This window comes from Pristiophorus japonicus, chromosome 14 (assembly GCF_044704955.1).
Source record: "Pristiophorus japonicus isolate sPriJap1 chromosome 14, sPriJap1.hap1, whole genome shotgun sequence".
Classification (NCBI taxonomy): domain Eukaryota; kingdom Metazoa; phylum Chordata; class Chondrichthyes; family Pristiophoridae; genus Pristiophorus; species Pristiophorus japonicus.
This window is the reverse complement of record NC_091990.1, coordinates 76450475-76473371: the sequence shown is the minus strand read 5'-3', so window position 1 is coordinate 76473371 and position 22897 is coordinate 76450475. Positions and strand designations below refer to the sequence as shown.

The window sequence follows — 22897 nt, the reverse complement described above, 5'->3', positions numbered from 1 at the left end:
TTCAATGCTGGGGATGTTGGCCTGAGTGAGAACACTGAAGGGTAGGTCATGCCTGACTAATGTAGTTGAATTTTTTTGAGGAGGTCACTAACATGGTGGACAGGGGAATGTCTATGCATGTTGTTTATATGGACTCCCAGAAGGCACTTGATAAGGTTTCGGACAAGAAATTATTAGCACAAATGAAAGCGCATGGAATTGAAGCTAACCTTGTGACATTGGTCCATAATTGGTTGGAAGGTAGGAAACAGAGTCTTCCAGAGGGAGCTAGATTTGATCTTGGCTTGGTCAGAGATTGTATCATATAAAAAGGTAGTGAATTAACAGTTAACATAGGCGTGGTTAATGATTTTGATCGCCTGAGGGAGTCAAAAAAGAATTTTCCAGATATATTTTTTCCCTTATTGGCTCTAGTTTCTGCGGGTGGGGGGTGGCATGAAGTGTCTAGTCATTATGCTGAGAGTGTGAAGAATGCTTGATGAACCAGTTGGTCTTTTCCTGCCCATCATTTCTGTATGCTCGTAAAGCTTTCATTCACTGACTGGAGGGATATGATAAATGGTGGTCACTGGGGATCTGTACTAGGACTGCAACTTTCACCGTGTGTATACATTTTGCTGGAGTGGGGCATCTCACCACGGACCTGTTAGACATGTTCGTGCATATTTAAGTTTAAAAAAATTTTGCCCACAAAATTGCTGGAAGTGTGAGCTGAAAACGGTGCAGAGAGGGCAACAGGGTGTCTGGGATTTTGGGGAATAATGGGACAGACAGTATCATCTCCTGAACCAAATTAGATTAAAGAAGTAAGAAATAAACAGAGAAAGGAGGGTAATTAGAATGGGTTAATTCCATGTCCAATCAGGTTCAGAAAGAGACACACTGAGGGAAGAAAGAGACAGACAGGAAAAATAAGAAAAAAAATGTTAACATTTTAAATTTGACATTTTTAATATCTTCAACAACAATTCACTTGGAATGAGATGCCACCGTTTTAATTGTCCACTTTCTAGGCAGTAGAGGTTGTTTGAGAGTCAGTAACCATTATCACCTAGTTAAAAGTGTAATTACACCATTAATTACTAAATGTACCATTCTGTGGCAATTACTGTGCAAATGCAGCAACTTCATGAAAGTCACGGGGAGGTTCAGGATGCGATGCCGTTTTTGCGGAGTTAACGCCACAAATCGGCCAGCAACTTCTGGCGATTCGTGATTCACGGGTATCTCTTCCTCGCCACAAATTGCTGGCCTATTTGAACATTAATAACAGCCAGCGTCGTTCACATGTTGTTATTTTATCAGCAAATTCTGGGCCAATATTTTCTTAATGGTGAGAGACTAGGAGCTGTGGTGGAGCAAAGGGGTTTGAGTGTCCATGTACACAAATCCCTAAAACCAAGTGCACAGCTAAAAAATAACCCAAGAAAGCTAATAGATTATTAGCCTTTATCTCAAGGGGATTGGAATTCAAAAGTGAGGAAGTGATGCTTCAGTTGTACCGAGCCATGGTCAGACCTCATCTTGAGTACTCTTTTCAGTTTTGAGCACTGAACCTCAGGAGTGATGTATTGGCCTTGGAAGGAGTACATAAGAACATAAGAAATAGGAACAGGAGTAGGCCATATGGCCCCTCGAGCCTGCTCTGCCATTCAATAAGATCATGGCTGACCTGATCATGGACTCAGGTCCACTTCCCCGCCTGCACCCCACAACCCCTTATTCCCTTATCGTTAACGAAACTGTCTATTTCTGTCTTAAATGTATTCAATGTCCCAGCTTCCACAGATTTACAACCCTCTGAGAGAAGAAATTTCCCCTCATCTCTGTTTTAAATGGACGTCCCCTTATTCTAAGATTATGCCCTCTAGTTCTAGTCTCCCCCATCAGTGGAAACATCCTCTCTGCATCCACCTTGTCAAGCCCCCTCATAATCTTATACGTTTCGATAAGATCACCTCTCATTCTTCTGAATTCCAATAAGTAGAGGCTGAACCTACTCAACCTTTCCTCATAAGACAACCCCCTCATCCCTGGAATCAACCTAGTGAACTTTCTCTGAACAGCCTCCAAAGCAAGTATATCCTTTCGTAGTATGGAAACCAAAACTGCACGCAGTATTCCAGGTGTGGCCTCACCAATACCCTGTATAGCTGTAGCAAGATTTTCCTGCTTTTATATTCCATTCCCTTTGCAATAAAGGCCAAGATACCATTGGCCTTCCTGATCACTTGTTGCACCTGAATACTATTCTTTTGTGTTTCATGCACAAGTACTCCCAGGTCCCGCTGTACTGCGGCACTTTGCAATCTTTCTCCATTTAAATAATAACTTGCTCTTTGATTTTTTTTCTGCCAAAATGCATGACCTCACACTTTCCAACATTATATTCCATCTGCCAAATTTTTGCCAACTCACCTTAGCCTGTCTATGTCCTTTTGCAGATTTCTTGTGTCCTCCTCACACATTGCTTTTCCTCCCATCTTAGTATCATCAGCAAACTTGGCTACGTTACACTCAATCCCTTCTTCCAAGTCGTTAATATAGATTATAAATAGTTGGGGTCCCAGCACTGATCCCTGTGGCACCCCACTAGTTACTGGTTGCCAACCAGAGAATGAACCATTTATCCCGACTCTTGTTCTCTCTTAGTTAGCCAATCCTCTATCTATGCTAATATATTACCCCAACCCCGTGAACTTTTATCTTGTGCAGTAACCTTTATGTGGCACCTTGTCAAATGCCTTCTGGAAGTCCAAATACACCACATCCACTGGTTCCCCTTTATCCACCCTGTTCGTTACATCCTCAAAGAATTCCAGCAAATTTGTCAAACATGACTTCTCCTTCTTAAATCTATGCTGACTCTGCCTGACCGAATTATGCTTTTCCAAATGTCCTGCTACTGCTTCTTTAATAATGGACTCCAACATTTTCTCAACCACAGATGTTCGGCTAACTGCTCTATAGTTTCCTGCTTTTTGTCTGCCTCCTTTTTTAAATAGGGGCATTACATTTGCAGTTTTCCAATCTGCTGGGACCTCCCCAGAATCCAGGGGATATTGGTGATCTTAGTCTGAGATTATAAATTCTGTCTAAGTCAGTTTTGGATTACTAGTCTATTGGACAGATTATCATCTGGATACTGGCGATTAGCAATGTTTCAAAGCTTACACAACCTCATCATTATGAGCAGCGTGGTTGAATCAATCTCCTTCCTTCCCTGGGATATAGGAGTTAGTTTCTGGAGCGTCTAGTCATTGAGCCCATTTCGACAGCAGGATTATCTGTTCCACTTGGAGCCTCGGTTCCAAGTGAACCCCCTCTTACTGACAAGCAACGATATCAGAGCTCACTTCACTCTCTCACCTTTCTTGATCTCAAAATACTCGCTCTTATGTAACACTTTAAATGGTGTCACTGCTGAATTTAACCTTGTAAAAGTGTCCTGTTAAAATCTGAAATGTAAATGTTGCTTAAAAGGAGACTGGAGAAGAATCTCCAAGCTACCAGAGAAAATGACATGTGCAAAAGACTACCTTGAACAAAGACACAAAGCTTCTGCTCGCTACTCTACTGACACGCACAGATTTTCAGAGGGGTGCAAAACTTAATTTCAAAGGGAAGTCTACATTCGGTGGACCAGTCCTAGTGACACATAGAAAGAAAGACTTGCATTTATATAACGGCTTTCACGACCTCCGGACGTCCCAAAGCACTTTACACCTAATTAAATACTTTTTGCGAGAAGGTCTGGGATCCACCCACAGACACTCTTAGAATCATAGAAATCTAAAGGAAGCCCTTCAGCCCATCATGCCTGTGCTGGCTCTTTGAAAGAGATCTCCAATTAGTCCCAATCCCCCGCTCTTTCCCCATAGTTCTTCAATGTTTTCCTTTTCAAGTATATATTCACTTCCCTTTTGAAAGTTACTATTGAATCTGCTTCCACCATCCTTTCAAGCAGTGCATTCCAGATCATAACAACTTGCTGCGTAAAATCGTTTCTCTTCAGCTCCTCTCTGGTACTTATGCCAATTATCTTCGATCTGCATCCTCTGATTACCGATCCACCTATCAGTGGAAATCATTTCTCCTTATTTATTTTAACACCTTGATTAAATTTTCCCTTAACCTTCTCTGCTTTAAGGAGAACAATCCCAGCTTCTCTCATCTCTCCACGTAACTGAATTCCCTCATTCCTGGTAAATCTCTCTCCACCCTCACCAAGATCTTAATATCCATCTGAAAGTGTGGTGCCCAGAACTGGTCCAAATACCTCTGCTGTAGCCGAACCAGTGATTTATAAAGATTTACCATAACTTCCGTGTTTTCCATTTGTAAAACCAAGGATCCCATATATTTTACCATCTTCATCAGCTTGTCCTGCCACCAACAAAGATTTGTGTACATACATCCCCAGGGGCTAGATTTTACAATTTGTGCAAATTGGCCAAAAATGGGCCTTATTTCCGGCGTGGGCGGTAAAAATGGGGTTTCAGATCGCCAGCTTGTTGCCCATTTTCAAAGCCCCTAGTCTCCATTTTAGAAATTGGGCGTGACCGCGAGCTATCTGAAATGGGCGTTAGCGTTAAATTTCTCTGACCTTCTGCCGTAAAGTGTCGCCGTCCTTATGAAACAGCATGGCAACGCTTGTTTCCCGCGACTCAGGAGGTCAGTGGTCATCATTACATGCGCAGAAGAGGAGACAGAAAGAGAGGGAGCAGAGAGGGACTGAAAGTGTGAGTGGGTGTGGTGTGTGCTTGTCTGGCTGTTGTGGGAGGCACGAGGGAGATTCACCAGCAGCAAAAAGCCGATTAGGAACCAAGAACGTAGTTGGCGCCAAGTTTTTGTCCAACAAATAAGATATAACATGGAAGGGATGGAGGATGCCCTGGAGCTGGTAGCCAGGAACACTGGTGGCAGAGGGCTCCCAGTGGTCCCGGAGTGCCGCACTGCACCCCAAGGTACCGCACCCTCATTGCCAACCACACATGAGAGCCAGGAGCAACATCTTGCTTCTGGCTCGGAGCACATTCTCACCTCGGGACCGTCCTCTCCCGTATCGATCCAAGCAGCGATTCGGCCATCTTCCCCACCCCCCCCACAATGAAGCATCGCCTGAGGACTTCCTCGGCCAGGCGGCTTGGAGTCAGGAGGGGAAGGGGTAGAGGTGGGGAGGAGAAGCGGGTGGGGAGAGGAGTGTGTGCGGGGGAGGGGGAGAGAGGAGTGTGTGTGTGGGAGGGGGAGTGTGTGTGGGGGAGGGGGATGGGAGTGTGTGTGTGGGGGAGGGGGAGAGGAGTGTGTGTGGGGGAGGGGGAGAGAGGAGTGTGTGTGGGGGAGGGGGAGTGTGTGTGGGGGAGGGGAGAGGAGTGTGAATGGGGGACGGAGGTTGGGAAGGAAAGTAAGGTGCATGGCTGCAGGTGCTGGGGCATATTTTTAGGTTGCTGCTGCTATTTTGGTGGGAGGGTCGGGGCAAGGGGCGAGGGGGCTACCTTGTTGGTTTGCATTTGTGTTCTGTTTTGCTGGAAATGGGGGCCATTGTAATGATGTAAACGTGATAAATTTGTTGTGGGGTGGGACGGGGTTGGGGTGGGGTGTTTTTTACAGTTATACTTATGATTTCAGACAAATGGTCGGATTAAATGTTTTTTATTTAACAAAACCTTGTTGCGCATTGTCTCAGATAGCTGCACCATTACACACTGGTGATTCCTTCACATGAAAGGGTATAATTAAACTTAACTTTACTCAACTTAAACTTTAACTGTCACCAAGGTGATGCACACCATTGATGTATGACCTGCACACCCAGCAGTGTTGCAGCTTTGTAAATAACACCAATGTTCTTTCAAGCAAAGCGCTCATTTATGAGCTGCTGACGTAAGAGTCTTGCAGCTATGTAGCCACCAGAGGCCTTTTCCTGTGGTATAGAGTGGGGTGGGGGCATTGTTTCATCGTCAGCCTCATTGTCTGGCCCGAGGTCAGCATCCACCTCCTCATCCTCCTCTTCCTCTCTCTCCTGAGGTGGACTGTCAGACCCTTCTGTCAATTCTTGTCCCCTCCTGATAGTCAAGTTGTGCAGCACCACCACAAATTGAGCTACCTGCTCAGAGTGATATTGGAGGTCACCTCCTGAGTGGTCCAGGCATCTAAAGCGCTGCTTAAGAACTCCAATGGTTTCTCGACGATATTGCGAGTTGCTCTGTGGCTCTCATATCGCCTCTCGGCTTCAGTGTGGGTGTCACACAGGGGGGTTATCAGCCAGGTGGCAAGGCCATATCCTTTGTCACCAAGCATCCAGCATTGACCTTGTGACTGATTGTTAAACAAGTCAGATACAGTGCTCTCACGCAGGATGTGAGCATCATGGATGCTGCCCGGAAATTTAGCATTCACTGCCATAATAATTTGCTGGTGGTCGACAACGAGTTGCACATTCAGGGAGTGGAATCCCTTGCGGTTCCTGAAAACCTCTGCATCCAGAAAAGGTGCCCACATCGTGATGTGCGTACAGTCTATTGCTCTCTGCACCTTGGGGAAGTTAGCAATTGGGTAGAATCCTAAAGCCCTCTCAGTCTGAGCCTCCCTGCTCATGGGAAAGCTGATAAAGTCCATCCTGCGTGCACACAGGGCTTCAGTGACCTGTCTAATGCAGCAATGTGTGGCATGCTGAGACAAATGTCACCAGCTGAGGCCTGAAAAGAACCTGACGCGTAGAATGACAGTGCCATGGTGACTTTGACCTCGACGGACAATGCAGTACTGATGGTGCTGGCAGGCTGCAGATCTCCCCTGATGAGCTGGCAGATCTCATTGATAACCTCTTTGTGGAAGCGCAGTCTCCAAAGGCAGGTGGTATCGCACAAGTTGAGGTAAGACTGCTTCTCCATGTACATGCGGGGGGTGTAATGTCTGGTTCTCCTCATCAGTCTGGCACGTCTTACGTGATGCTGTCGAATGTACCTTCTGCCATCTCTAGTCTGCAGCATGTGTGGTCATCAAGAGAGGGTGAGAAAGGACAGGCCCCATTCCATTGGTTATCTGTTTTCCACCGATTGGTCACAAAGAATGAATGTCCCCACTAAGACACCTGTTAAATTCCAATCGTCCACAGTATGATAAAGATGTTTGTTCAGATGTTCACATCATCTCAAAACACTTCCAGAGAACATCCGAGCTCCTCCTAGATTGAAACAGAGCAGCCTTTTAAATGATGCGACCTGCAATTTAGAACATGGCATCCACCGCTGTGAGTAGTTCTGGTCAGTTCAACCTTTTCACAGCGTTTTTTTTGGCGAATGATATTGTGGGCGAGATATGTGCGAGGTGCCGAAAGTAAGGATGGGCGATGTACTGGCCATTAGTTTCGGCAAATGTGATCTTTACGACAAAAAACAGTGGGTGGTCGGTATTATTAAAACTCGGCATTAATTATGTGCCGAAAGTAACGCTGGGCGATATTATGGGCATTGGTTTCACCCATTCTGATGATTCCGCCCCCAAAAAAGTGGGCGTCGCTATTATTTTTTCTCACCGTTACGTACATGCGGAAAGTTACGCTCGGCGATAAATGTCCGAGAAATGGGCGTCACTTTCCATTTTGTGCCTAAATGGGTGATATCTAGGCATTATACCTCATTTCAACATTAAAAATGGATGTTAAGTGGGCGGTATGCATGCAAAAATAATGGAAAATCTAGCCCCAGGTCTCTCCGATCCTGCAGCCCCTTTAAAATTATACCAGTTCATTTATATTGCCTCTCCTCATACATTCTCCCAAAATGCACTTCACACTTTTACGCATTAAACTGCATTTGCCATGTGTCTACCCACTTCACCAATTTGTGTCCTCCTGAAGTCTGTTACTATCCTCATTATTTACCTATGTTTCCAAGCTTTGTGTCAAATTACATCCGAAGTCATTAATAGATATCAAAAAAGGTAGTGGTCCTACAACCGACGCCTGGGGGACATCACTTAACACTTCTATCCAATATGAAAAGCAACCATTCCTCTCAGTCTCTTAGCCAATTTCGTATCCAGGTTGCCACTGCTCCATTAATCCCATGGGCTTCAATTTTGCCAACAAGTCTAGTATGTGGCACTGTATTAAACACATTTTAAAAGTAAATATACACAACCTGATAAACGTAGAGTTCTGTGACAGTCAGTGAGCATGGTCTTCCCCTGAGCAGGGCAGAATTTGGCCCCAATATTTATGGGGAGCGAGCAGTCAGGAAATCCGGAAGAACGGGTTTCCCACAGATTCGGCCAAATTTAATGGTAGGTCAAGATTACCAATTTTGGAAGCCGTTCCCTGGTCGCAGCCAGACAATTTTAGCGGAGGCACCATTATACGTATTTAACAGAAGTTCTGCTACAACTGTACAGGGTATTGGTGAGGCCACACCTGGAGTACTGCGTACAGTTTTGGTCTCCGTATTTAAGGAAGGACATACTTGCATTGGAGGCTGTTCAGAGAAGGTTCACTAGGTTGATTCCGGAGATGAGGGGCTTGACTTATGAAGATAGGTTGAGTAGGTTGGGTCTATACTCATTGGAGTCCAGAAGAATGAGAGGTGATCTTATTGAAATATATAAGATAATGAGGGGACTCAACGAGGTAAATATGGACAGGATATTTCCACTCATGGGGGAAACTAAAATTAGGGGATATAGTCTCAGAATAAGGGGTCGCCCATTTAAAACTGAGATAAGGAGGAATTTCTTCTCTCAGAGGGTCATGAATCTGTAGAATTCTCTGCCCCAGAGAGCTGTGGAGGCTGGGTCATTGAATATATTTAAGGCAGGGATACAGATTTTTCAGCGATAAGGGAATAAAGGGCTATGGAGAGTGGGCAGGGAAGTGGAACTGAGTCCATGATCAGATCAGCCATGATATTGAATGGCGGAGCGGGCTCGATGGGCCAAATGGCCTAATCCTGCTCCTATTTCTTATGTTCTTATATTAATTTTAATGTTCATCATTTGTTTGATAAAGCTGTCGTGCCAGAGGACTGGCAGATAGCTGAAGTAATACCTATATTTAAGAAGGAGATAGAACATACCCAGGGAATTATAGACCAGTCAGTTTAACATCAGTGGTAGGAAAAATAATGGTATCCTACTAAAGGAGAAAAAACACATCTAGAAATCAAAAATATAATAATGAATATAAGCATGGCTTTCAAAATGGAAAGTCGAGCTTGACCAACCTCATTCAGTTCATTGTAGAGATAACAGAGAGCGTAGACAAGGGTAATGGAGTAGATGTAATTTAGCTAGATTTCCAAAAGGCCTTCGATAAGGTACCACTAATGAATAAGGTCAGAGAATGCGGAGTGAGGGGACAAGTAGCAGAATGGACAGCTAGCTGGCTTCAAGACAGAAAGCAGAGAGTAGGGGTAAGAGGTAGGTATTCACAGTGGCAGAAGGTGGGTAGTGGGGTCCCACTAGGATCAGTGCTTGGACCACTGTGAGTCACAATTTATTTTAATGATTTAGACTTTGGAATCAAAAACACAATTTCTAAATTTGCGGATGACACCAAGATGGGGAGGAGGGAATGGGGGGAGGCGGGGCAAGGGATAGTCAGTACTGAGGAGGACTACATAACTTACAAGACATTGATAAGCTTGCAGAATGGGCATATAATTGACAAATGAATGTCAATACATATAACTTATTTGAGATATTACCTTTTGGTAAGAAAAATAAGGAGGTTACACATTACTTGGAAAATAAATATCTAAATGGGGTAGAAAGATAAAAGGATCTCGGAATACAGTTACACAAATCACTAAAAGTAAGGCCATAAAAAAGCAAACCAAGCACTAGGGTGTATTTCTAGAGGGATAGAATTGAAAAGTAGAGAAGCTAAGAACCAGAGTTAGATCAAACCTGGAGTACTGCGTACAGTTCTGGTCGCCATATTATAAAAAGGATATAGAGGCACTGGAGAGGGTGCAGAGAAGATTTACAAGGATGATACCAGAAATGCCAGGTCATACCTATCAGGAAAGGATGAAAGGGGAGGCTGAGGGATGACCCAATAGAAGTCTTTAAGATTATAAAAGAGGCAGAGAATGTTTCCACATGAGGGAGAGCAAAATTGTAGGCCATCAGTATAAGATAGTCACCAAGAAATTGAATAAGGAAGTCAGAAGAAATAATAAATTATTTACCAAGAGAGTGGTGAGAATGTGGAATTTGCAACCACAGGGAGTGGTTGAAGCGAACAGTATCGATGCATTTAAGGGGAGGCTAGATAAACATATGAGGGAGAAGGGAATAGAGGGTTATGCTTATAGATTTAGACGAGGAAAGACGGGAGGAGGCTCGCGTGGAGCAGAAACCCCGGCATGGCCTGGTTGGGCCGAATGGCCTGTTTCTGTGCTGTATATCCTGTGTCATGGCCTGGTTGGGCCGAATAGCCTGTTTCTGTGCTGTATATCCTGTGTCATGGCCTGGTTGGGCTGAATAGCCTGTGTCTGTGCTGTATATCCCCTGTAATCAGTTGAATGCTAACAGTTCCCTGTACGAATCTCGAAGTTACCCTTCGGGCAACTAAAAGGCAACTGGTCCCACAATGGGTGACAAGATCCAGGAAGGAAAGGTTACAAGCAAGGTGGAAAACAACAATAGATGAATGAAGAAGTTTGGAGAGAGGTACCACTCTTCGCTCTGGCTAACTGTATCCCTTTTTGATGTTTTTTTTAAAAAGACTGGTGTATTGCTATAATCTGCTCAAAACAATAATTTAGGCTGACAAAATTAGAGAGCCAAGTTTAATTTAAATGACTTTTGTAGCTTTACTATTTGATTTTTTTTAACACATTGCATTATACCAGGTGGTCTCATTTTTGGACCACATGGAACATTAATGTATTTATAGACAGTTCCATTACCCTTTGTTCAAATCATTGTATGGGGAATGACGATAATAACTCTGCCAAATACCACAGGAATTAAAATCAGAACTGTGCTGCAAAGATTAGTTTGACCACGTTTATGTGAGCGTAAGCAGGTATTATGGGCTGGTTCCACACTTACCTTAGGGCACTCAGCCGGGTGAGCAACTGATTATCCGTTGCTAAAGACCCAGATTCATAGCGGCCCAAGGGAGGCCTCCCTGGAAAAATAAAATCGCCACAAAAAACATTCCCAATTTATTACTCACCCCAAACAAAGATAAATCGTGAAAAGAAAACTAAATAACCAATGACACTTACCTCCTGCAGACTTTGCTTCACTGGTACAGCTCGGACTGCCCGTTTTCTCTGGAGGGTTGTCCACGAGGTGCTACAGGGTCAGCGCGGAACAAATTTTGAGACCGGGATGATACGGGTGACACGTTATGACATGTTACACGCCTGCGCGATGCTCCTGGGGGAACTGCTCGGTGCCGCCGAAAACTGGCCCCAAATTTCCAGGCGGGGTGATGGAAGATGGCCACTCGGGTGGTAACCATTTCGAGAGCAATTACCGACCCCTCTGGGGCGCTATCACAGGTGCAATCCAAACGAAAATCCAGCCCGAAGTGTTTCACAGAAACAGAGAAACATAGAAAATAGGTGCAGGAGTAGACCATTTGGCTCTTCAATCCTGCACCACCATTCAATAAGATCATGACTGATCATTCACCTCAGTACCCCTTTCCTGCTTTCTCTCCATTCCCTTTGATCCCCTTAGCCGTAAGGGCCATATCTAACTCCCTCTTGAATATATCCAATGAACTGGCATCAACAACTCTCTGCGGCAGGGAATTCCACAGGTTAACAACTCTCTGAGTGAAGAAGTTTCTCCTCATCTCAGTCCTAAATGGCCTACCCCTTATCCTAATACTGTGTTCCCGGCTCTGGACTTCCCCAACATCGGGAACATTCTACCCGCAACGAACCTGTCCCGTCCCGTCAGAATTTTATATGTTTCTATGAGATCCCATCTCATCCTTCTAAGCTCCAATGTATTAAGGCCCAGTTGATCCAATCTCTCCTCATATGTCAGTCCTGCCATCCCTGGAATCAGTCTGGTGAACCCAATAGCAAGAACGTCCTTCCTCAGATTAGGAGACCAAAACAGAACACAATATTCAAGGTGAGGCCTCACCAAGGCCCTGTACAACTGCAGTAAGACCTCCCTGCTCCTATACTCAAATCCCCTAGCTATGAAGACCAGCATACCATTTGCCTTCTTCACCGCCTGCTGTACCTGCATGCCAACTTTCAATGACACCCAGGTCTCGTTGCACCTCCCCTTTTCCTAATCTGCCGCCATTCAGATAATATTCTGTCTTCACGTTTTTGTCCCCAAAGTGGATAACCTCACATTTATCCACATTATACTGCATCTGCCATGCATTTGCCCACTCACCTAACCTGTCCAAGTCACCCTGCAGCCTTTTCGCGTCCTCCTCACAGCTCACACCGCCACCCAGTTTAGTGTCATCTGCAAACTTGGAGATATTACACTCAATTCCTTCATCCAAATCATTGATGTATATTGTAAAGAGCTGGGGTCCCAGCAATGAGCCCTGCGGCATTCCACTGGTCACTGCCTGCCATTCTGAAAAGGACCCGTTTATCCCGCCTCTCTGCTTCCTGTCTGCCAACTAGTTCTCTATCCACGTCAGTATATTACCCCCAATACCATGAGCTTTGATTTTGCACACCAATCTCTTGTGTGGGACCTTGTCAAAAGCCTTTTGAAAGTCCAAATACACCACATCTAGTGCTTCTCCCTTGTCCACTCTACCAGTTACATCCTCAAAAAATTCCAGAAGATTTGTCAAACATGATTTCCCTTTCATAAATCCATGCTGACTTGGACCGATCCTGTCACTGCTTTCCAAATGCGCTGCTATTTCATCCTTAATAATTGATTCCAACATTTTCCCTACTACTGATGTCAGGCTAACCGGTCTATAATTACCCACTTTCTCTCTCCTTTTTTAAAAAGTGGCGTTACATTAGCTACCCTCCAGTCCATAGGAACTGATCCAGAGTTGAAAGACTGTTGGAAAATGATCACCAATGCATCCACTATTTCGAGGGCCACTTCCTTAAGTAGTCTGGGATGCAGACTATCAGGCCCCAGGGATTTATCGGCCTTCAATCCCATCAATTTCCCGAACACAATTTCCTGCCTAATAAGGATATCCTTCAGTTCCTCCTTCTCACTAGACCCTCGGTCCCCTAGTACTTCCGGAAGGTTATTTGTGTCTTCCTTCGTGAAGATAGAACCAAAGTATTTGTTCAATTGCTCTGCCATTTCTTTGTTCCCCATTATAAATTCACCTGAATCTGGCTGCAAGGGACCTACGTTTGTCTTCACTAATCTTTTTCTCTTCACATATCTATAGAAGCTTTTGCAGTCAGTTTTTATGTTCCCGGCAAGCTTCTTCTCGTACTCTATTTTCCCCCTCTTAATTAAACCCTTTGTCCTCCTCTGCTGAATTCTAAATTTCGCCAGTCCTCAGGTTTGTTGCTTTTTCTAGCCAATTTATACGCCTCTTCCTTGGATTTAACACTATCCTTAATTTCTCTTGTTAGCCACGGTTCAGCCACCTTCCCCGTTTTATTTTTACTCCAGACAGGGATGTACAATTGCTGAAGTTCATCCATGTGATCTTTAAATGTTTGCCATTGCCTATCCACCGTCAACCCTTTAAGTATCATTTGCCAGTCTATTCTAGCCAACTCATGCCTCAAACCATTGAAGTTACCTTTCCTTAAGTTCAGGACCCTAGTTTCTGAATTAACTGTGTCACTCTCCATCTTAATGAAGAATTCTATCATGTTATGGTCACTCTTCCCCAAGGGGCCTCGCACAACAAGATTGCTAATTAGTCCTTTCTCATTACACAACACCCAGTCTAGGATGGCCAGCTCCCTAGTGGTTCCTCGACATATTGGTCTAGAAAACCATCCCTAATACACTCCAGGAAATCCTCCTCCACCACATTGTTACCAGTTTGGTTAGCCCAATCAATATGTAGATTAAAGTCACCCATGATAACTGCTGTACCTTTATTGCACACATCCCTAATTTCTTGTTTGATGCTGTCCTCAACCTTACTACTACTGTTTGATGGTATGTACACAACTCCCACTAGCGTTTTCTGCCCCTTGGTATTCCGTAGCTCCACCCATAAAGATTCCACATCATCCAAGCTAATGTCCTTTCTTACTATTGCATTAATTTCCTCTTTAACCAGCAATGCCACCCCGCCTCCTTTTCCTTTCTGTCTATCCTTCTTAAATGTTGAATACCCCTGGATGTTGAGTTCCCAGCCTTGGTCACCCTGGAGCCATGTCTCCGTGATGCCAATTACATCATACCCGTTAACTGCTATCTGCGCAGTTAATTTATCCACCTTATTCCGAATAACTCCTCGCATTGAGGCACATAGCCTTCAGGCTTGTCCTTCTAACACACTTTGCCCTTTTAGAATTTTGCTGTAATGTGGCCCTTTTTGCTTTTTGCCTTAGGTTTCTCTGCTCTCCACTTTTACTTTTTTTCTTTCTATTTTTTGCTTCTGCCCCCATTCTACTTCCCTCTGTCTCCCTGCATAGGTTCCCATCCCCCTGCCATATTAGTTTAACTCCTCCCCAACAGCAATAGCAAACACCCCCACGAGGACATTGGTTCTGGTCCTGCCCAGGTGCAGACCGTCCGGTTTATACTGGTCCCACCTCCCCCAGAACCGGTTCCAATGTCCCAGGAATTTGAATCCCTCCCTTGTGCACCACTCCTCAAGCCACGTATTCATCTGAGCTATCCTGCGATTCCTACTCTGACTAGCACGTGGCACTGGTAGCAATCCTGAGATTACTACTTTTGAGGTCCTACTTTTTAATTTAGCTCCTAGCTCCCTAAATTCGTCTCATAGGAACTCATCCTGTTTTTTACCGATATCATTGGTACCTATATGCACCACGACAACTGGCTGTTCTCCCTCCCTTTTAAGAATGCCCTGCACCCGCTGCAAGACATCCTTGACCCTTGCACCAGGGAGGCAACATACCATCCTGGCATCTCGGTTGCGGCCGCAGAAACGTCTATCTATTCCCCTTACAATTGAATCCCCTGTCACTATAGCTCTCCCACTCTTTTTCCTGCCCTCCTGTGCAGCAGAGCCACCCACGGTGCCATGAACTTGGCTGCTGCTACCCTCCCCTGATGAGTCATCCCCCTCAACATACCCAAAGTGGTGTATCTGCTTTGCAGGGGGATGACCGCACGGGACACCTGCACTCCCTTCCTTGCACTGCTCTTCCTGTTGATCATCCATTCCCTATCTGGCTGTGTACCCTTCACCTGCGGTAAGACCAACTCACTAAACGTGCTACTCACATCATTCTCAGCATCGTGGATGCTCCAGAGTTCATCCACCCACAGCTCCAGTGCCCAACACATTTTTAAAATAAACTACAGTCCAGCAATGTGTCTCAGTTTATGACATGGTGACCATGCTGTGGTCACGAGGATAGTGGCAACTAACTCACAGTTTATGATGAGTTGCGCTGCATATTATGTCACTCATGGAGGAGCACCTGGTCACTTCAGCCCTCTTAGAAAGGGCTCATACCTAGGTTTATTAGTTTAATAAATTTACTGACCAACTATTGACTATCCACTTTGATCAAGAGAGAAGCAAGGTCCATTTGGGCTCAAGGTGAGTCCAAGTTTAAGAACATGGCCTGGAGTTCCAGAATCTAGTCAATCCGCTGTGGCAGATTTATTAATAAGAACATAAAAAATAAGTAATAGGAGCAAGAGTAGGCCATACAGCCCTTCGCGCCTGCTCCACCTTTCAATAAGATCATGGTTGAACTTTGACCTCAACTCCACTTCCCCACCCGATCCTCATATCCCTTAATTCCCTCAGAATCCAAACATCTATCAATCCCAGCCTTGAATATACTCAACGACATAGCATCCACAGTCCTCTGGGTTATAATCTGATACAAGCATGTCTGCAGTAGTCTCGGGGACTATTGATGATCAACCAGCCAGCCTGGCTCATTGATGTACCCTTGCATAGCCAAAGGAGGTGGATCAAAAGCCTGAATTTCTTTACATTTTAAAGAAACTGCGCAAATTTAAGTTTAAGTCCAAAGAAAGAGTATATACTGATACAGTGCATGGGAGTTTGAATTCCAGTTGTAGCAGAAGTTGGCTCCAATCAGAGTTGCTTCATATGTACTGGAGAGGATGGAAAGAGGCTTCAAGGGGATATAGACAGGCTAAGTGAGTGGGCAAGAACATGGCAAATGGAACATAATGTGGAGAAAGGGGAAGTTATCCACTTTAGTCGGAAAAATAGAAAAGTAGAGCATTTTTTAAATGGTGAGAGATTGGGAAATGTTGTGTTCAGAGGAACCTAGGTGTCCTTGTATACTGAAAGTTAACATGCAGGTACAGCAAGCAATTAAGAAAGCAAATAGAATGTTGGCCTTTATTACAGGAGGATTTGAGTTCAAGAGTAAAGATGTTTTACTGCAATTATATAGGGCCCTGGTGAGACCACACCTGGAGTATTGTGTACAGTTTTGGTTTCCTTACCTAAGGAAGGATATACTTGCCATAGAGGGAGGGCATAAAGGTTCACCAGACTGATTCCTGGGATGGGGGGATTGTCCTATGCGGAGAGATTGAGTAGACTAGGCCTACATTCTCTAGAGTTTAGAAGAATGAAAGGTGATCTGATTGAAACATAAAATTCTTACAGGGCTAGACAGGGTAGATGCAAGGAGGATGTTTCTCCTGGCTGGCAAGTCTAGAACCAGGGGTCACAGTCTCAGAATAAGGGGTTGGCCATTTAGGACTGAGATGAGGAGAAATTTCTTCACTCAGAGGGTGGTGAATCTTTGGAATTCTCTACCCAGAGGACTGTGGGGGCTCAGTCTATGAGTATATTCAAGACAGAGATCGATAGATTTTTGAATATTAAGGGAATCATGGGATATAGGAACAATGTAGGAAAGTGGAGTTGAGGTACAAGATCAGCAATGATCTCATTGAATGGTGGAGCAGGCTCGAGGGGCCAAATGGCCTACTCCTGCTCCTAATTCTTATATTCTTATGTACTGATATTAGTTATTACCTGCCAGAAGCAGCTCTGATTGGTTTTGAGAAATAATTTTAAAGCCATACCTTTTGATCAGTTCCGCCTCTCAAGTCATAAAGAGTTCCCTGATTGTCTCAAAGAGCTGTTGAAATACTTGTCCACTTTGACTCAACATATCTGTGTGAAATAGGATTTTCTTCACTTATTAAAACTACGTATCGAAGTCGCCTGAATGTAGAGACTGATTTACGGTCAAACCTCTTTGAAACTAAATGAAATTCCAAAAATTGTGCGCTAACAGCAAACAGCAAACCTACTCACTGAGACAAAAGTGAGTCTTCAAGTGTTCTTTGATGTTCAAGTTTATTCAGTCGTATAGCAGCGGTACTGTGCTATTTATGGACCCAAATTTGGCCCACCCGTTTTTTCGGCGCACTCATGTGAGCTGTGCCGACTTCCTGGGCTCAAAATGGCACCAAAAAGATGTCCCCGGATTCTGCCCGCTCTGTCGACTCTGCCGGGGCTTGGCGCAGCGTGGCGATTCCATTGGGGAGGCGGAGCTAGGGCCCTGTTGTGTGAAAGAGTGCCAGCAGCGCTGCGCATGCGCATTGGAGCGTTCGCGCATGTGCAGTCGGGAATAACATTGGCAATCGGCCATTTTTAAAGGGAAAGGAAGCAGATTGATATTTGGTGCCTGACGGAGTGCTGTGAGGAGTGCTGTGTACTAAATCAGCTGCTGGAATCAGTGAGTGCTCTGTGTTGTTGCTAAAGTTCCAGAAGGAGTGCTGCATAGGTAAAAATCATTGCTGCATGCAAAATAAGGACTGTTTTTTGAAAAATCACTGAGTGTCAATTCAATACAGCAATGCAACAACATGCAGCAAGAATGAAGAATTTCTTGCATGAGGAAGTGGAGACATTAGTTAACGTCATTGAGCAGAGATGGCAGGAACTGGATACCAGCAACAGAGGTTGCACAAAAGTGCCACCCAAAGAAATGAAGAAACGCTGGAACCAAGTTGCAGAAGATTACTGCGCAGTGGTGAACACCATGAGATCTGAAAGCCAGTGTAAAAATAAATGGCAGCACCTTGGTCAAGTACTAAGTGTAAGTAATATTTTCATTTATTCAATGCAATTGCAACTGTAAATGTGACAGCTGTATATGTCCCCCCCAGCTGAAAGACACCATCTCTAAAACGTTGCATTTTCATCTTTGCAGAAGAAATTGGCCCACAACAAAAGGGAAGAACTCAAACAGGAGGATGCCCGCCAAATCTGCATCCACTGACACCCTTGGAACAAAGGGCCGCTGCTTTGATGGGTCCTACCTGGAGAAAAGCAATCAGTACTGCACAAGCTGGGCCCACACTCGAGGGAGAGGGTAAGTCCTGAAAATTCATCGTGGCCCTTCAAATCAACCTGCTGACTGGCCTGCTACGTGTGAGACTACTCATGCCACACATCTTGCCTCCTGTGCTGCTAACCATTTGACTGTTCTATTATATTTTGCAGAACCTGATGCCAATCCTGAAGATCCAGAAGAAGATTCAGACGCGTACGAGCCTAACCATGCAGACCAACTTGGGTGGGGAGGGGGTGGGCATGGAGATGTATGAAGGGGACAATGTTGAAATGAATATGGTTGAGGCCACGTTAACAGACTTCACGTTGCCAAACACTTCCATGAGTTCTGGTGCGACATTCTTTGGTTTCAGCCCGTCCGCGTCCATGTATAGTGCTTTAAGTTCTGATGTGACATTCCATGGTTTCCCAAGTTCCGAGGTTGTGGGTCCCAGTGGTGGTGGAATGCAGCATGGAACACCCAGGGCCCCACCGTCCAAGCCTGTGCCTCCCACTGGGGGTGTACCGCGAGGCAGACCCAGGGTGAGGGGAAAGCGAAATTGACCACGCTCTCCTGAGATGCAGGATGCAACAGATGTGGTTTAGATCATGGCATTGGGTGTGGAGAACATTGACCTTACCCGATCACTCGTGCACACCATTAGTGGGGTGGGTGATGAGGTAACTGTCGAGAGAAATAACACTAATGGCATGGGAAATGGGAACGATTTCTGGGAACATCAGTGAGGGAATAGTGTCCCCGAGGGAGGGAATGTCAGAGGCAGCGGAAACGACGGCACAGGCCATCAGGGAGGACATGTGTGAGTTAGCTGCTGCAATACGGGAACACAGCCAGGCCATGCGCCATTGACAGAATCAATGGCCACTCTCACTGCAATCCCCACACCAGCCTCTGAAGAGACCCAAGCCGGGCCCTCCACATTAACACCTGCGCCCCCACCCCCCCCCCCCGCCCCCCCCCGACACCCCCACCATGAAGAAGCGCACATTCACCAAGATGTGGATGAGAGAGGGGTGCAGCCTTTCTTTGCTGCTGTTGCTGTTGTTGTTGTTGTTGTTGTTGTTGATGTTACTGTTGTAACTGTTTTCAAATTGAAAGTTTTTTGTAAGTTATGTAAATTTACAACTTTATAAATGATCTTAAAGTTTTTAAGTGATCTTAGAGTGTAAGTTTTTTCGAATTGAAAGTTTTTTGTAAGTTATGTAACTTTACAAGTTTATAAGTGATCTTAAAGTAATATTAAAGTAAAGTTTGATACAAGAATTACACTAAAGTGAAGTACATTGTAATCTTTTCAATAAAATCTATTTTACATTAAAACTGAATCATGTTCTATTAATACACACAATATTTAGGAACAACTGAAAAAATAAACATGTCCATACAGAATAGTTGTCGCTGAGCCCTCAGGCATCAGTAAAACGTTCATGGATGAGCTGCTGGCGCAAGACTCGAGCAATCGTTAAGGAGCACGATGGTCCGCCCTCCTCCGCCGTCGTGCTCCGGCCTCAGCCACTTGCATGGTTTCCTCATTCTCGTCATCATCCTCCTCCTCCTCCTCCTGCTCGTCACCTGCATCTTCCAAATCATTATCATCAGCCACTCTCACCACAGGTGGATCTTCTTCCACTACCAGCTGCTGCTGCCTCATGATGGCTACGTTATGCAGCATGCAGCACACAACAGTGAACTGACCGACAATCTCAGGGGAATATTGCAAGTAGCCTCTGGACTAGTCCAGCCAATGGTCCTCTCTATGCTGCTGTGTGTCGTAATGTGCGCCATGTTGTATTGACGGTCAGCTTCCATCCGGGTTACGCGTAGGGGCGTCATGAGCCAGGTGGCCAGGCCGTACCATTTGTCTCCCAGTAGCCAGCTCTGCCCTTCTGGCTGCTGCTGAAACATGGCCGATATAACGCTGTCACGTAGGATGAACGCATCATGGGTGCTGCCGGGGTATCTTGCATCTTCTGACATGATGCGATGCATGTTGTCACACACGAGCTGCACATTAATGGAGTGGAAACCTTTTCTATTCCTGAACAGCTCGGTATTCTCCAAAGGGGCTCGCAAGGTGACGTGGGTACAATCAATGTAGCCCTGTACCTTTGGGAAGCCAGCAATCCTTGAGAACCTCATAGCCCTGTCATGGATTGCTTGGATGGTCATTGGGAACTTGATGAAGTCATTCCTCCGTGCATACAGTGCAGCCGTGACCTGGTAAACGCAGGCATGTATTGCACGTTGAGAGATGGTGCACACATCTCCAGTTGTAGCTTGAAACAATCCTGAGGCATAGAAGGAAAGTGCAGCTGTAACCTTCACTTCAACAGACAAGGTAGTCCACCTGCTGCTTCTCGGTTGTAAGTCTGGTCTCAGCAACTCACAGATCTCACGGACAACTTCTCTGCGGAAACGCAGCCTTCTGACACAATCTGCATCACTCAGGTCCAGGTACGAACGCCTGACTCGATTTTGCCGAGGTGGGTGAGGCCTCCTGCCCAGCAGCATATGGGCTCTGATGTTCCTGATGTGATGAGCTCTAATCAATTCTCCCCTACGTGGCACAATGATGCCGCACCATTGCAAAATTCGTGGCATTGATATTGCTGCACCCATACTTAAAGTAAAAGTTAAACTTTCAACGGTCAAAGAAGGTGAAAAATAGCAGCACAGAAGAGTTTTGCACCCCTCCCTCCCTCCAAGGTTTGTAAATGGATCACACCCAAAGGTCTTTTGTTCTCTCTCCCTCCCTCCTTCTGTCATGTGACTTCTCTCCCCCTCTTCGTCCACCACCGGCCCACCCCCACCTCCCCCAGCCTGTTGCAGCCTGGTTGATTCCTGCAGCCAGCAGCCTGTGTGTTGTGTGAGCCCAGCTCAGCCGGCCTGTGTGTGTGTTCTGTGAGCCTGTGGCCAGTTCCCTGTGCTCTCCCACCCGGTAGTCCCGTCCGAACCTATCCCCGGCCGAGTGGCCTCTCGCATCGGCTGGCCCGCTGAATTCCCGGGCCGAGTTAGGAAGGTAGGACTTAAGTTTTTATTTATTATTGATGGTTTTTATGCTTCTTGAATGTGGTTGTGAAGGTGTTTAATGCTTTGCAAGGTCCTCTCCGCTTCCCTCCCCCCCCCTCCCCATCCCTGGCTACCTGCGCTGATTTCTTAACTCTCCACAAGGGTTTTCTGTGCGGCCACAAGTGGCCACATACGCTGGCCTAAGTTAGTTTGGAGCAACTATTAGCTGTCCAAACTGGCTTAAATGGCCAAAACACGTGTAGGTGGCTGGTAACGCCACCTTTTGAAAAAAACTAAACTAAACTAAAAAAATCCTAACTAACTCACTTACACTGGCGCAAATTAAATGTGCAAAATGGGGATTTTTAAGATACTCCAGAAAAATCAAGTTGCTCCAAAAAAAACGGAGCAACTCCTGGCCAATTTTGGGCTGAAAATTACTTTCTGTCTTATGCAATATATTAGCTGAGAAAAAAATCCTCTTGTTCTATACAAAAAAACTGTTTCTTCCAAGAGGGGGGCTCACCTAGGACATGAATCTTCAAAGGGGGATTTAGCAAAATAGGTTTGGAAACCTCTGATTTAACTTACATATTTCCCCAAGAGCAAAATTTTCAGTAATAAATGTAAATGTTTTCCTTTAATTGCAGGTAATACACAAAGCAATCATGATGCCCTCGATAACAATGGTGACATCATAGACAAAGGTAAGTGCAGTGGTTCACCATTACGTACCAGTAAATGCGTGTATGGAAATGTATGGACATTAACATAGATGAAGGTGATTGCTAATCAGATCTCTATGATGTTACACCACAAGTATCAGCTGCACTGGCTATGAACCTGAACAATATGTCTGTCCAAAAGTTCACTTGCAATGCAAGTAGTAAGCTTTGAAAGACCCCACTGTATGTAACCACTCCCCAACGTTGGGCCAAACAGTTATGTACCGGCCAACAAACCCGTTCAAAATTATTTGCAAAAATTTGAAATGACTTGACTTATCTGCATGTGACGAGTTTACTTTGTATCTACCATGCAAGTGCAGGAACTTCACAGCGCTCAATACATTTGAATGGGGAGCCAAACAGCGAGATGCCATTTTTGTGAATCTAACGTCAAAGCGACGCATCTCCAACAGAAACTTTTTGATTGGCGTCTTGAATCACACATCTGCCCTCGCCTGAAGTTGCTGTGGCATTTGCACATAAATAGCGATAAGCAGCATTAGCTTTGCCATTATTTGGACAGCAATTTTTGGGGCCATTATTGTTGCCTGCGCTATGTCCCTTATAAAAATTGGGGTGGGAGATTTGCTTTTTCCCTCCTCGACGATTGGTACTGCATGCCCTCCAGTACTGTTTCCAAGTGGTCACTATGTGTGAGTCCAGACAGTGACAGTCGACAGGCTATTTAAGCATGGGGAAAAGGTGTACATCAAAGTTGCA

At 45.1% G+C, this 22897-nt stretch overlaps 1 protein-coding gene across 1 annotated transcript in view; it reads left to right on the top strand.

Moving 5' to 3' along the window:
- The window catches only part of LOC139279611 (mucin-6-like), an 838525-nt gene that overhangs the window by 70211 nt on the left and 745417 nt on the right, over window positions 1–22897 (top strand). Inside the window, exon 3 of the mRNA XM_070898726.1 lies at window positions 22100–22156. Within this exon, the coding sequence (XP_070754827.1) occupies window positions 22100–22156 (57 nt within the window). The remainder of the gene's footprint in view (window positions 1–22099; window positions 22157–22897) is intronic.